General features: G+C 41.0%; 1 protein-coding gene across 5 annotated transcripts in view; it reads left to right on the forward strand.

Annotated features, from left to right (window-relative positions):
• The window catches only part of KIF13A (kinesin family member 13A), a 217,305-nt gene that overhangs the window by 119,100 nt on the left and 81,673 nt on the right, over positions 1 to 16,532 (forward strand). For all 5 annotated transcript variants that reach the window (XM_048839950.2, XM_048839952.2, XM_048839953.2 and 2 more), the window contains exons 5-9: positions 7,691 to 7,783; positions 8,458 to 8,638; positions 12,218 to 12,305; positions 13,708 to 13,842; positions 15,086 to 15,198. In XM_048839950.2, coding sequence (XP_048695907.1) covers positions 7,691 to 7,783; positions 8,458 to 8,638; positions 12,218 to 12,305; positions 13,708 to 13,842; positions 15,086 to 15,198 — 610 coding nt within the window. The remainder of the gene's footprint in view (positions 1 to 7,690; positions 7,784 to 8,457; positions 8,639 to 12,217; positions 12,306 to 13,707; positions 13,843 to 15,085; positions 15,199 to 16,532) is intronic.

Here is a 16,532-nt window from a genome sequence, read left to right on the forward strand (position 1 = left end):
TTGCCCTGAATAGGCCCTTTCCCACTCACTGTCTAGACTGAAAGTATCTTGTCTAGTGAGCGTTACCCAGGTGTAACTACATTTGAAATACAGATGCATAGTCAATATTCATAACTTCAGATACAAAAATGCTACATGAATACAAATAGGATAATCATATTCAGCAAATCATAACTTTTACAATGACCCCTCACATGACTTATCTTGCATAAAATGCATCATAATTATGTCAAAATCAAATCATATAATAATATCACTATGAAGAATATGGAGTGCAGTGTCACACAGGAGTCTCTACAGCAGTGGTGGGCAACCTACGGCCTGCAGGCCACATGCAGCCCGTTAGGGTAATCCGCTGGCGGGCCATGAGACCGTTTGTTTACATTGACCATTAATATACCTGGCTACCCAACCTATGCAGCCACACGACTTGATTGTTGTTGCCCTTTCCCTTTGGTGTGTGGGCTTATCTGAATATGTTTGCATTGTAAATGTAAATTGTAAAGTTTATGGCACTGGGTTTGTGTCTTTTTGTTCTGTAAAACACCTAGAACACTTTGGATGTCACATAAGAGCTAAATAACAGAGCTGGTTGAAAAATGGAACTTTTTCAGCAAAATACTTGTATATTTAAATTTTGAACTTTTTGAAAATAATATTCTGACCCAGATAATGTGGTACCTGTGCTTTCCATTTGCCTGGCTGAGATTGGTTGAGGTCAAAGAAGTTGATGCTTAAACTCGACAAAGGACAAATAGTGCTAATGGATTAAGGGAAAAGCATCTGGAGCATGGGCAGAAGGGTTTGATGCAGCCCCTATTAACATCAGTGGGAGTTTTCCCATTGATGTCAATATGTCCGAGAGCAGATCCATGGGTGGAAACACATTCCCTGCCCTGAAAAGCTTACACTTTATAGACAGAGACCATACAAGTCATGGCACAGCATTTTGGCAAAGGGAGGGCACTGAGAGACTCACAGCAATGAGAACAAAGTAAGGACAATTTTACAAGTGTGTAAACTGCAGTAGCATTTCAGAAATCTGGAAAGAAATGGATTTTGAGAAAAGGAGAGAGAGAGAGAGAGAAAAAGAATGCACTTCTTGACCCGTGTGTTATACTTTCTCCCCTGCAATTAATGTTAAGTGCAGCCTAACCACTTCCGTGCTGCTTGAGGCTGCATCTGTGGAACAAAGGGGGGTAGGGTGGAGAAAGGTGGCCTAGATTGTCAGTCAGTATCCCTTTCTAGGTGGGTTATTTCGATTAGGATTTAGGGCATGTCTACACTTGCCATTTAAAGCGGGAAAAGTCCCTTTTTTGTGCAAAAACCGTGGGAGCATCTACACTTGCCAATGACTTTTTGCGGTGAAACTCAGAAGTTTCACCGCAAAAAGAAAACCACCTCTAGGAGAGGCGTACCGTTCTTACCAGTGATGTGCAAGTGAAGACATGTTCTTCCTGTTTACACAACTTTTAGCCTCTGGAGGATATCCCACAGTGTCGAGGTGACCACTCTAGCCAGCAGCTCTGCTGCTCTGACTCCAGATAAACAGACATGCACCCCTCCCCCTGTAAAGCCCCTGGAGCTTTGAAACTCCCCTTCCTGTTTTCTTGGCAAGTGCTCACTTATCATCTGACCAGGTGACAATGCCTGTTCCACGGAGCAAACATCCCCTGCTTAGAGCAATGCTGAACGACTGGAGCTTATCAGTGTTTCTGGAGAGGAGGCTGTGCAGCGACCCAGGATGCCCTGCAGTCACCTCCCCTTCCTCCCCGGCCCCCTTTCCACAAGACCTAGGGTGACCAGATGTCCCGATTTTATAGCGACAGTCCTAATTTTTGGGTCTTTTTCTTATATAGGCTCCTGTTACCCCCCACCCTCTGTCCCGATTTTTCACACTTGCTGTCAGGTCACCCTAACAAGACCCATCATCAAACTAGAGAGAGGTGTACTGTGGGATAGCTGCCCTAGAGCGCTGCTCTCATCAGCGATGGAAGTGCTGCAAATGTAATCACTCTCTGAAGCCTGAGGAATTAAATGAATACACAAACCAGCGCTTTACTTTCACCGGTTCACTATCACCGATGAAACGTAGAGTGCAAAAACTCTGCAAGTGTAGACATACCCTTAGTTTATTGTTACTATAGGCGACTAGTAACTGCTGATAGTAAGGGGGCACAATTTAAAGGTTATGGTGGTATGCAGCAGGGTTCAAGGCAGGTACTCATGAGACAAAGGAGTTTTAGTTTCTAGCGCTATTTTTGATGTCATGTTTTATGATACTAGCAGAAAGAGACTGTTCTAAAAGAGAGCTACACATGAAGAAAACTGTGATTGTATGTTTTGTATGTGCATTAAAAATCTTAAGAAAGTTGTCCTAATATATGGCTAGCATTAGGCTGATTTGTACGTTGCTGGCTCTGACACTTGCGATTCTTAAAAAAAGGAGCACTCGCAAAAATTCTTCTGCATTCTGTCATTTGCTTCTTTGGTGTGCTCACTGCTACCCTAGAATAAAGTGCCAGAATCAGTCTTGTGAATAAATATAATCCCAACACAACTGCATACAGCTTTATAATTACAACCAAACCAAGTGAGGTTCTGATAAGAAAAAAAAATCCATCTTTATTTTAATAAAAAACATCGTTTGGAGTGAAGTCCTATCCCTCGTTCACATTCCCAAGCACTCAGATATCAAATGATTTATATTAGCGCACTGGATGCCTATTAATTTCATAGGCAGCGTCAAGGAATTTTCCTGATTCTAGTGGGAAAGATGCAAGCAGACCATTAAACAGAACGGAATGCAAGTGTTGCCATTGGGATGAAAGCTCTGAATAACTGTTACAGCTTAGCCCTCCAACAAGGTTACATTTCCCAGAAAAATTCCTGCAGCTTCTCAGAGATACGGTTGTTCTACCTGCACTTTTGTGGTTTAGAGAAATTCAGTGGAAGATGGCTGCCAAGAGACATACACTGTCTTGCAGCGTGCAAGCAGACAGCGAAGTACGCTGCAAGGCAAAGTTTGTCCGGGGAGAACACCCAGCAAATTGGACAATAGAATGGGGACTTAAAAGCAAGTTAGCAAGGTCTTGCTCAGACAGTGCACAAAAATGTGTCATTGATTTGTTATCTAGCTGGCTTTGAACCTTCGAAAGTGAATGAGATTTTTATGCCCTTGAGCTGCTGATCCCCATCAAACCAATGAGACAGCTGATCCACCTTTACTTCTGTATTACTTATTTAAAAAGACTAGCCATTGACTATAAATGTAAGAAACCGTTTTCCTGTAACAGCAGCTATATAAATGGGGATACCGGGCCAAGACCCTTATTTCAGTGATCCATTACTCTGGTCTATTTCAGAGATTTGGGCTTAATTCTCCACTGTGCCCAAGTGGAAAGATCCCCCAAAGACCTTAAGCTAGCTGAGAACTGGGTATATCAGAGCCTAGCTCTGCCTCCTCCCCTTCCCTCAAATGTTCTGTCTCCTCCTTGCCTCTGAGAAGACTTTGCTTTCCCTTATGCCACGCAGTGGGTTCTAACGCAGTAGACGACAGTTGCAGAAGGCAGCAGAACCATCACTGCCAGTGGAGAGATTCCTTTGTGTCTTTCAAGTTTCGCTCTCTGCTGCATAAGCAGAGAACTATCCCTTTAGGTCTGTAATGCCAGGAACAGACAGTGGTGTGATCATCTTAGACCAGGTTTACCTCCTCTGTCACCACTGACCTGTTACTTTCTCTTTGGCTTTGGGAGCAGAGCAGATCTATTGCATCTCTCCACCAGACACCAGGTTCTCCTTAGCAGCCCAGCTTTTGGTAACTACAGTACAATCTCGCTAATCCACACTTAGCTCACTGCCATAAAAAAAAAAAAAAAGATTTCTCCCTGCTTTTCGCAGACATCTCACTGTTGCATGTTCTCATCTCATTGCTTTTAAAGCCTTATGCACGCTACAAAACACTTACTACCGTACTAGCAACTATTATTATAATTAAAACTGCACTTGGCAAATAAATGAATAAAGTACATTTTGTCAGGCACTACTCATGCTTGTTTGTTATGATTATTGTGTTGGTTCACTTACTCGCTAATTTGCTAAACGTAGTGATTCAGTGGTCTGTCCCGCTCCGTGTCTGTTACCAAGGCTTGTTCTGCTGCCTGTTGCACTCCTATGAACAAGCTGCTATCTGGTAAAGGGCCATGTTGTTTATTATGAGGATTATTTATTAGGGTTTTTTGCATTGTTTTTTCATAACACTCAGCAATGATAGATTGCACAATTACTGACTATCTGCCAGGGTACCATCTGGTGTAATTAAATGACACCCGGAATACGTATTTGTATTTTACCTTCTCAAGAGACACATTCAAAATGTGCTTTGCGAAGGTTAGGAGAGCATGTGCTCAGTTCCAATAGAACACCTATTGCATTGTTCAGTCACTTCAATTATACATTTGACTTACTTGCTTTATGTCTTAAGCCTTACATTTCTCTTTTCATTTTAGTTCTTGTTACACTAAAGTGAAGGGAACAAACAATAACTAATATATGTTTGCTGAGGATTTCTGGAACAATGTAAGCCATAAGATATTTTTGCAGCAGTACAGAAAAAGAATTACATCTACGAGGCCAATTTTATCCTTGGTATAATTTCACTGGAGTCAGTGAAATTACAACAGATTAATTATACACCTAGCTTTCAAAGTGCAACAATATGCCATACCTTCCAATACCCCACTGTACCCAATACACTATAGCATACCTTCCAATACCCCACTGTACACAAATATGCCATACTTTCCAACCCAATACAGCACACCTTCTCATACCCCACTCTGTATGCAGTATTTTAGATCTTGTAATTTATAATCCCCTATTAGGTATCCACGTATTGTAACAGAAATAATATTGAAGTATGTATCCATGTAGCGCTCAGCCAGTGCAGGGTTGGTTGCAGTAAAGTGACATTCAGGATCACTGCACACCTGTTGTGTACTTTGCACCTGGTGGGAGAGAGCAGCTAATAACACTTTGTCCTTATCCTTTCTTGGCAATCTCTTTGCAGTGAAAACATTTGCATCAGTGCTACTTTCTGTATTTCCAATGTGAGCTGGAAGTGGCTCTCTCGTTACATAGCAAGACCACCAAAATGCTACCCTGGGAATAGGGTGCATATGCTGTGGACCTACAGCAAACCAATATAATGAGGTGCCACCTCCGAATGTGCTGCTAAGGGCATAGCGTGAAAGGAGGCCATCAGCTAAACATGCTGTACAGCTCTTCCAGCATTAGATACAAATCACACTCCCAGCAAAAACAGGAGAGGGGTTTGTGGCTCTCTGAGGAGCCTAGGCTCTCAAGGCTATGAGAGAGGGTGAATAATGAAAGCCAAAAGACACGTTTCTGGAAAATACACCTACAGCTCTGCTTACTGTACAATAGAGCAATTTCCCTCTTTAAAGCCTATACCTGAGGGAAGAATGGAATGTGGGGATATGACATTGACCCACCCTGTCTAGACTAGGAAATAGGTTGTATTGAAAAATGTGATAGTTTATTTCTCCCCCCAGCCCTCCCCCTCCCCCATCGCTATCCCCTGGCCCTGCTGCCCCCCCAGATGCCCATCCAGGCCACATGGCTCTTCTCTTTCTTTGCTGCGGCCACACCTCCCTCCCACCCCCCCAGGTTTGCAGCCCTGGCCTATGCTGCCTCCCCTTCTCCATGATCATCCAGTGTCCCCGGGGGGGGCCCCCACTTCCTCCCTGATCCCTCCCTCCCCTGAGCCCTCCCATTTTGCCCCGTCACTGCAAGAAAGAAGCTCCCCTTTTTGCTTACCGGGCAGGCAGCGGCAAGCAAAGCGACTCCAGCGAGCTCCTCTCCTTGGCACATACCTGAGCACAGCTGTAACTGGGTGGGCAGGACAGGACAGGGACAGCTTCTCTGGAATGTGCCTACTCCAGGGTGTCTGGGGAGGGGCATGTGACCATTCCTGCCCCTCCCTAGAGTTGCCCCTGATTGTTACAACCTATTAGCTAGCAATAACATTTCATCCTAAAACTGGATGAGACAAATTTTACTTTAGTACATGCTAAACTGGTCAAGGGAAGGAGCCTACTCTTCATCTCTACCAGTTTGGCCTATGTTAAAAGCAACATTGCCTCATCAACAGTAGAGCTTCAGGGTGCAATAGTTAGAACATGTTCTAACACCACACCGTTACATTCTAGTCAAGGCAAACTTTAAGGGTGTGTTTAAAAAAGAATCAGAGATGTATTATTAAAAAACTTGTTTAAACTAACGTTTTAAAATCCTAATCTAGACGGTTTGGGGTGGGGGGTCCTGGGAGGGGGCGGTCAGGGGACAAGGAGCTGGGGGGGGGGGGGGGTTAGATGGGTCGGTGGTTCTGAGGGGGGCAGTCAAGGGACAGGAAGTGGGAGGGGGCGGATAGGCAGCGGAGGCCAGGCTGTTTGTTGGACACAGCCTTCCCTACCTGACCCTCCATACAGTTTCACACCCTGATGTGGCCCTTGGGCCAAAAAGTTTACCCACCCCTGCCCTAAGCCTAGGAAAAGTTTGGCTAGTTGCACTTTAATGTTTTAACAGCTCAGACTTAAATAAGAGATAAGCAGCAATAAACATCAAATATTCTACAAAATCACTATGCAATATGTAAAAGGTTAAAAACACCCTCTTCCCCCCAAAACTAGGTACAAACCCCACCCTTAACTCAGCGCCGCTTATTTTGGGAGTCGATGTAGATGGCACACTTCCCAGAGCAGAGCTCAAAATACACAACATACTTGCCCTGTTGGTGGTGCACAGAGTCTGAACTTTTGGGTGACATCCACTGTTCCTACTTTCATATCTTGGCTCATAGAGCTTAAAGCATACTTAAAATCTTCTATGACTGTTACACTCAACAGAGGATTTTCATATGGGGTCTCTGTATCTAGATTTTCAAACTAATACTGTACTTACCAGAAAAAAAGAAAAAAAAGATAGGCTGGAGTGTATGCTAAGATAAGCCATTCAACTCAATAATATACATACCATCCCTAGACAGAATCTCAATTCTTTCATTTTGGTCAAGGTGTCACCTTGATATGGAAAGAAAAATAACTGGCTTTTATTGAAACTTGAGAACCAGATCACAAGAGTGAATAGCTGGGACAATCTCTAGTAAGTGTTCTTTAAACTGGGAAACTAACACATTATAATAGTGATGTTGCAGTAATTAACAATTTTGCTACTCCACGTGTATTTTTGTAATTCAAGAATGCATACTGGCTAAAATTTTCACACTTGGTTGCCTTAAAGTTTAGCCACCTATATTCTTTTCTAGGCACCTAATTTTAGTTGCTTGATTTTCAGAGATGGTGTAGTTCTCACTGAAGTAAATGTGAAGTGCTCAGCACCTATGAAAACTGGGCAACTTTTTTTAAATACTTAAATGTAGCTTGCAGTGCCAGTTTTAGGCAACCGGGCTTCAAATCTTGGTCATTTTGATTTTTGTGTGTTAACAATGTTTTTCTTCCTTAGCAATGCACTCAGAAGAACAAAAATTTCCTTTTAGATTTCCATGTCAGTAAAATCACAATTTACTCAAGGTTTAAGAATCTTGCTCCTTTATTTTAAATAAACTGTGGTGTTTCTTTGTGATTTGCTGTTTTGTTTTTGTTTGTTTTAGATCAAGAAATGGTGTTTAAGTGCCTTGGAGAAGGAATTCTTGAAAAGGCCTTTCAGGGATATAATGCTTGTATTTTTGCCTATGGACAGACAGGTGAGAGGGTCTTCTGTTGATCTGAGGAAAAGGTGGAGAAGGCTGCTTTGTGTGTGTGGTGGGGGCGGAGGGGGGCAGAACAAACAAAAATAATAGAACTAAAAGAAGAGAATCTAAAAATTCTGTGGGAAAACAGTGAAAATTAAAAAATCCTTCAAACACCATTGTATTACTACAGTATTATATTTTCTGTTTCATTTTTAATTAAGTACTTGATTGACAGCTCTGGAGATTGAACTCATCCTCTATTTAAACACAGAACGGGTTCAGCAAGGCCGGTGGCAGTGCAATATTCCTTACACAGTTGTAAATGTATGTTTAGTTTCTACCTGCAGGAGCCATCGTCTAGGATTGAATGGAAAATTCATATCCTGTGCCCATTCATTCTTTTGTGTGTGTCAGGTGAGACTGACAACAAGGGTTGCCAATAAATAGCAGTTGTGGTAGAGGTGTTGTGAAAGAATCCTGTATTGATTTACCTATTTCTTTTCTTTAGTACTCAGATGAACTTGCTGACTGCTTGGTGTCCTCCAAGTCACTTTGTTGTCTTAGGTGCTTCTTGAAGAATAAAAGGCAGAGGAAGACATACATTGTGTGAATAATTTAGTGACTATTTGAGAAATTGCAGGGTGCTTTAAAATATTCCATTTCTCTTCCCCTTTGCTTTTCTCTAGGTTCAGGAAAATCCTTCTCGATGATGGGCAATGCAGAGCAGCTCGGCCTGATCCCACGGCTCTGCTGTGCTTTATTTCAGAGAATCTCTGTAGAAGAAAATGAATCTCAGACCTTTAAAGTTGAAGTGTCCTATATGGAAATCTATAATGAGAAGGTCAGAGATCTGTTAGACCCTAAAGGGTGAGTAGTTTTTTTTTTATATTAGTTGAAACTGCAACATAGAACTACCCACTTTGGAAGGGTTTGTGAAGCTTTTGTGAACTTGTATGTGTATAAAACTTGTTCAGAAGGGATCACATGCCCAAAACGTTAGAGTGAACAGTTCTCAAATAATACCAAGTTTGTAAAGCGTGAACGTGATGTTGTTGATTTAGGCTTGGACTATACAGAAAATTAGGTTGGCATAACTAATCCAATCAAGAGTGTGGATTTTTTACATCCCTGAGCAATGTAGTTATGTCGACCTTAACTCCCTGTGAGGACAGCGCTAGGATGGCGGAAGATTTCTTCTGCTTACCTAGCTACCGCCTCTTGTGGAGGTGGATTACCTATGCCAATGGGAGAACCCTCCTGTTATCATAGGTAGTATCTACACAGAAACACTGCAGCTGTGCCGCTGTATTTTTTTAAGTGTAGACATAACCTTACTTGTATCTATTTGAATAGATGCTTAAAATAGCACCTTCTAACTAGTCACGTAACTGAATAAATGCAGTCACTTTTGGTTCAGCTTAGTACAGCTGTTGAACAACACACAATATCTCTATATACATCAGTTTAGGACAGGAAAAGAATACTTCCCTTTTACATGGGGAAGAAGGGATGAATGTATTTGATGTAAGAATATTTATTGCCATAGTTGCAGAAGTGTAACCTGGAATACCAGCAGCATTCTCGGATTTTGTATATTTTGAAAGATAAATGTTTTTATAGAGAAGTATTTTCTTTTTAGAAAATGTAGGATTAATTTTAAAGGACCGAGAACACTAACCAGAGTAAATATATGATTGTAGGGGTGGGGGAAATACAGAAAACTAAAAAAGAATATCAAATTAATCAGTACATTAGGGCAACTTGATTCTTCCTTATTTGTGGCTGTGTGATATATGGCAATTCCTGATATACTAGCTAACATATGTCATTATTTTATAGAAAGATTTGACTCACAATTTCTCTTAGCAGCTTGCAGTGCTTGTGGAAGCCTTACAAAGCCCAATCTTGCATCCTTCATTACACACCCCGTACGCCTAATTATTTTGTTAGGAGTTCTGATTGTGATAGGAATGTCGGATTAGGCCAAAAACCCATTAGATGACTTTTGTCTCTCCTCCCCACTGTACTCCCTCAAAACAAAATAAAACAAAAAATCAGACATAAACTAATATAAGCACTTATTATGTGTTACATATTGCATGTCTATCCACCCATTCCCTATAACTAGACTTCAGTGATGGTCCTTGAATCTTTCTCTCCTAGTTTGCTGGATTTAAAAGAGTGAATACTTATGAGAAAACTAAAAAACAAAATAGAGACATTTTGTTCAGAGCATTATCCTTCATTTGTGTAGAATTAGATATGGGCAACAAATGAAAAATCCAGTCATACTCTCCAATGTCAAATGTGAAGCTTTCTGTGGCAAGTAGAGGAGACCTAAACCATCAGTTTCTGTCTCTTATGGTTCCAGAAATAACCTTGTCAATGTAAACCAATGCAGTGCTGACTTCTGAGTATGCAGATAGCTTAAGTGTCCTGTTTAATGCTCATAGTGCATCAGAATGAAAGTACAGTAGAACCTCAAAGATATGAACACCCAGAGTTACGGACTTACTGGTCAACTGGAAACCATGTGGAACTGGAAGTAATCAATTAGGCAGCAGCAGAGACACCCCCCCAATCCAGCAAATACTGTACTACCTTGGGGCTTTAGCTCTGGGGCTCAGGGCTTCAGCCACAGGGGTGGGGGTTGGGGCTTTGCCACAGTATGAGGGGAGTCAGGGCTTGGAGCTTTGGCCCCATGGGGGGCACTGGAGCTCGGGGCTTCAGCCCTGCAGAGGGTGCCAAAGCTTGGGGCTTTAGCTACGAGGGGAGTACCTGTTTCAGCCTCAGCGCTCTCCCCATAGCTTAAGCCTTGAGCCTCCGTGCCGTCCCCCCCCCCACCAGCTGAAACTAGAAGTGGAACTGTGGGGAGTCCTGGAGCGCCCCCGCGGGGCAGAAGCCAGGATTGGTGCTGCAAGGCTGAAGCCCTGAGTCATGGTGCCCTCTGCAAGCTGAAACCAGGAGCGGAGCCGCGGGGCTGAAGCTCTGAGCCCCAGTACTCGCCCAGGTCTAAAGCCCTGAGTCCTAGTGCTCCTGCAGAGCAGAAACCCTGAGCCCCCCACCCTCTGGCTGCAGCCCCAATCCCCCCATGGCTGACATCTGTAACGTCTAGAGTTACGGAACATTTCAGTTACAAACAACCTCCATTCCCTCTGTAACTGACTCTGGTCAATTTCTTCTATTGAAAACCCTGTATAGCAGTGAAATGAGAAATCCTGTCACTTTCACTCTGTTTGGGAAAGCTATGAGGCAAGTTCTACAGGTATTCATAGGGGAAGAGGACTGGAACACCAGAAGCAGCTGGAGAAGTAGTGAGGGAATTCTGGAGTTGGAAGATACCTTCTCCTGGTAGTCACAATGAGACTGATATACAGGAGGGAGTCTTGGAAGAAGGTTTGTAAAGCCTAAGGCTTGATCTACAATAGAAAATTAGGTCAGGTTAACTACATCGGTCAGGGGTGTGAAAAATCCACACTCCTGATCAATGTAGTTAAACTGGCCTAAGTCCCTGTGTAGATAACACTAGATCAATGGAAGAATTCTTCTGTCGACCAAGCTACTGCCTCGTGGAGAGGTAGATTACCTACGCCCATGGGAGAATCCCTCCTATAGGTGTAGGTATGTCTACACTGAAGCACTACAGCAGTGCAGCTGTGCCACTATAGCCTTTTAAGTGTAGACAAACCCTAAATATGTAGTGGTTGACTTAATTGTATTTATTGAATGATAAATCCTAGAACCCTCCCCCATCCCAGCAGCTACGGATAGGGGCTGAGCTTCTCAATAAGGCATTGTCTCCTGGACTTCACTGAGAGCCACCTGCCATCACTTATACTTGGTATTTGTCTCGGCAGGTGGGTTTAGGTCTCTGACTAGGTTTCTGTTTTGTTTTTGTTTCTTTTTGTTTGTTTTTTAAATCACTGACTATGAATATGTGTCCAATATATACAGAATTGTATATGTCAACTAACAGATACAATTTAAAGATTAGACTGTTACATTTGGATAAAGTGTGAAAAAATATAAAAGTTAGAGTCTTCCTTGATTTGCTCTATCACATCCTGGATTTTTGTTTGTTTTCCATTTTTGTCTATAGAAAAAATAACATGAAGCATTTCAGGGTCTGTTCTAAACTGCCCCTCTTCCCCCCAACAAGTGTGTGCATTTAAAAAAAAATTGAGATTATAATGATTAAAACCTGGTTGGTAGATTAACAATAGAAATAAGATCAAAACAAATCCAGAGTTTATCTGGAGGGTGGTTTTTCTATTACTTTAATCATTTTAAAAAAACAGCCAGAATTTTAAAAATGGATCTCTAAGTTCTATAGCTGATGTGTTGGCAATTCAAACAATTGCTTTCATGGATTTCTTTTTTAACCAGTACAGTTCATAATAAATTGCTATGGGAAGGTTTTGAATAACACCCTGCTTTGTTCCTAAGGAGCCGGCAGTCCCTTAAGGTTCGAGAGCACAAAGTATTGGGGCCATATGTAGATGGCTTGTCTCAACTGGCTGTTACTAACTTTGAGGTAAATATAAACTGATGACAAATAACTAAATAACATTTCTGTAAACAGGGTGATAGGAATTTTGTACTATGTAAACCAGTATCTACTCAATGTTTTGGTTCTTTGAGGTGATTTATATGTTCTAATATTTGACTTCATTATTGACAGTCACAAAGATGTCTGCCTGAAGACTCAGAACTATTTATTTCAGTTAAAAGCTTTTGGCCTGATCTTTTTTTCCTATGGAAGTCAATGGAAAAATTCTTGTTGACTTTAGTGGCAGCAGTATCAGGCTCTTTGTTTGTGGAGATTACAGTGTATATGTAGCCAGTGCTAAGTTTGCCAATACTTCTTTATTTTGATTGTTTTCTATCCATTGGTTACAGTCTTCTTGTACTATGCTTATTAGTTGTATCAGAGTTTATCATAGCTGCAGAAGGGCCCATTTGAGTAACTCTGACTCCTTTGAAAATGTTATGTTTTTAGGGTTTATAAAAGACAATAAAAGGTAATATTTAAAGAAGTGCTTTACACACTGCATGGAGTTTTCTTTATAAAGGAAATTGGATGGAAAAACCCGTTTAAGTATTTTTTAAAAATGGCAGAAAATCTTCACTAATATTTTTCATGTACTACTAGAGGAGGAAAGACTACTCTTTTCAAAGACTTGTATACTTCTGAGGCAGATGTGCACGACGTAAGCATGAAAACTACCTTCTAGTTCACTTAGATAGTATGGGTTGAATATAATATTAAAGCTCAAGTAAATGAAAGAAGCAGTTTCTTTCAGTCATTGACAGATTGCAGTTTCTCTGGTTCCAACTTTTATGAATTGTGTTAGCTAAGGGAAAACCAAATGCAGTCAATCCTCTCCTACCCCGATCTTTAAAAGAACATTTTGCTAGTGTGAATTTTCACAGCTTTTTTTTTATGCACATTTTCTCAGGAGAGTTAGCAAGCACATGTATCAAACTCAACATAATTGCCTTTGGTTTTATACATGTAGAAAGGTACAGTCTCTAAGTGAGGTAACCCTTTGAGCCAATTAAGTGAAGATAGTATTAGTGCAGCTCACTGAAGAAACACATTGTGTTCATCTGTCTAAATGGTTTTCTATTGGCCTAATTACTGGCATTAAACAAATATGACTTGTAATGTGGATGTTGTCAGCATGTTCTCATCTACAGATGAGTAGAGATTGTAGCTTGTGTGTCAGAACTGTGTTTAAGTACAGCACTTAGAAATTTAAGGGGTCTGAATAACTGCAGCCTATCAAATTATGCACCCTTTGTACACTATACATTTGAAAATGTATGGAGAAGGTCCTCATCTTTTCTATGGTAATGAGAATTTTGTTTAGTGGGAAGAACAGTTTCTCCCACTTTTATCTTAACATCCCTTTTTACTATATGTTATGCTCCAGGATATTGAGTCCCTGATGTCGGAGGGAAACAAATCTCGAACGGTTGCTGCAACCAACATGAATGAGGAAAGTAGCCGCTCTCATGCTGTATTCAATATTGTAGTAACTCAGACACTTTATGACCTGCAGTCTGGTGTAAGTGTGTGTTTGTGGTGGTCCTTGTTTGAAATAAGAGGCACTTGCTGCCATTTTTCTCCTTTCAGCCACTCACCATCCGGGATTTACATTTCAGGGGTGATAAATTTAAAGGAAACTTGGAGAACACAATTGAAGTCCACTGTCAGAATGCATACTGTTATGCATCTATAAGTAGCACTGCTTAATTTGGGATAAGGAGACCAAATGGCCTACCATTTTAAAACTTAAGCTGCCTTGACTCCTAGGGAGTAGAGTTTTTCACCTCTGCCTTAAGAGTTATAATGTCACCTGGGGACACAGTTTCCTGTATGATATTGCATGACCCTTTCCTTTGATCCCATTAGTGGTTATTATTTATGTGGGAAGGTAGAACACATGAGTATTCTCTTGGTTTGCCTTTTCTTTTGTCTTTAAGAGTATGAGTACACTGCAGTTGGAAGTGTGATTGCAGCATGTGTAGCTATATCTGAGCTAGCTAGCACGGGTTACCAATAGCAGTGAAGCTACAGCACAAGGCTTTAGGCCCAGGGTAGCCACTCAAATAAGTTCCCAGCATCCTGGGCGGGCTTGTACAGCCATCACTGAAGCACATGCTAATTGTACTCACAGTAGCTAGATTGCAGTATGTGTAGGCGAACCCAAGCTAGTGTTAACTACACATGCTGATTGCAGTGTAAACATATCCTGTCTTTATTGTAACTTGAACTATTTTCCATTGGTACCTAAAAGGGAATCCAGCCTCAAATATTTTTTTGAGTTAAATTGAAACATTTTTATGATTCCCTTAGCTCATCTAGTAGAGAGGATGATTCAGATTGAAATTTAATGTACAAGAAAAACTACGGAAGCAGCCAGTTGCCAAATGAGAGATGAGCATGCTGTTTAAGACTGACTACTGTAAAACCTGTCCTAGACAGATGATTTTTGCTGTATTAGCATTGGCAACACTTTAATAGCTTACCATGCCAGTAAAGTTATTGAACTTATACCATAGTTAATGCTATTTCATAAGTGGTGCAACCCTTAGGGATAAAGTGATATGAGAGTAACTGTTTAAAAAAATTAAAAAGCCTTATGGGAATTCCTTTTTCTTCAGGCTCTCTTACACCTCTGATTTGTCACTGTTCATAATGCACTGCTCATAAAACAGCAGGATTTAAGTACTGCAAGTATATCTGGTTCTTTAGCATTTTGTATTCACATTTCTTGGCTATTTGTCTCCTATTTTTCATTCTTCTAGAATTCTGGCGAGAAGGTCAGCAAGGTCAGCCTGGTGGATTTGGCTGGTAGTGAGAGAGTGTCTAAAACAGGAGCTGCAGGAGAACGTCTGAAAGAAGGCAGCAACATAAACAAGTAAGGACATTGGCAAATACGAAGTGTAAAAATTAATCTTCCAAGGTTAGTGTTTCATTGCCTGCCTGGAATCACTTGTCATAAATCACTTCAAGTGATGCTTCTGGTCAACAAGCAATTTAATTATGCTTTTTCAGCAACTATGTGCTGAACACAACATTATACATTGACGCAGGGAACCTGATTCTTACATGATTCAGATGAGATTTTTGTGCTGCTTATTTGGAAAAAGTGACAACAGCACTCTTTAAAGAATAAACCTTTGTGATTCATTTACACACCCTTTCTTCAGACACATGTAGCAATCTCATTATTGAAAGAGTGTAAGCCATAAAAGGAAGAATACAAACCATAAAAAATTTGGTGAAAACTGAGTGGCTTTGCTCCTACATGTGCTAAAAATATGTAAGAGTATAGTTCACAGTTTAAGAAAAATAGGTCACAATGAAGGTGCATAAGTTTAAGGCTGCCTAGGGGCATCTGTAACTCAAGCAATAACAATTTATAGGGCATTTTGCTACCATAACTACTGTGTTACTCCACAAAACAAATACTTAGCATGATATCACCATTGTCTTAAATATACTAATTTCCTTGGGAAAAATGAGATAAAATGCAGCATCCAAACCTAGCACTTTTTTCAATTACCAATTTTAAAAGTTTCCATAAACCTTTTTTTGGTTCTCTGTAAGGTGAGCAGGACAGCAGAGGTATATTTCAACAACATTTATACTAGAATATTAAAAACCTAACCTCTTTTAGAAGCTGGACAGGTCCAGAGATGCTTCAGTAAACACCAATCTACTTTGCATCAGTGTGTCATGTTAAAAAGTTTACATGCACAGTTACATGCACAGATCGGCACAGTAGGGTTAAGAATCACTACATGTGATGGTAAACTGGATGGCTTTAGGTTGGTAGTGTGGTATGTGGAGTCTTAACTCTCAAGGTCACTGATTCAAATCCAGCTGTTAGTTTTAGTTTCTGGTCTCTCGGAATCTCATGGTTGGTACAGGCCTATGGGAAATGAGTTGGTTGTCTCAGTCTAACTCCTCGTGGAAAAGTGTCACATCACAAGACCGTTGCCACAACAGCCGCTAATTGCCATTCATGCTGGCAGTCTCGGCATATATACCAAGAACGAAATGGGCATTGAGAGTGAACTCTCCTCACTTTTCCCTATAACCTTATCCCGTCAAGTCAGGCTTTACATCCTTTATTGTGGTGGCAGCATTGGAATCTTGCTCTGTCCATGCTGTATATTTTCTGTGGATAGATGTCTTCAGATACAGATAGTTCAAATCTTTCATGAGTACTAAATTTTACTTTGAAAC

The sequence above is a fragment of the Caretta caretta genome, chromosome 2 (assembly GCF_965140235.1).
Source record: "Caretta caretta isolate rCarCar2 chromosome 2, rCarCar1.hap1, whole genome shotgun sequence".
Taxonomy (NCBI): Eukaryota; Metazoa; Chordata; order Testudines; family Cheloniidae; genus Caretta; species Caretta caretta.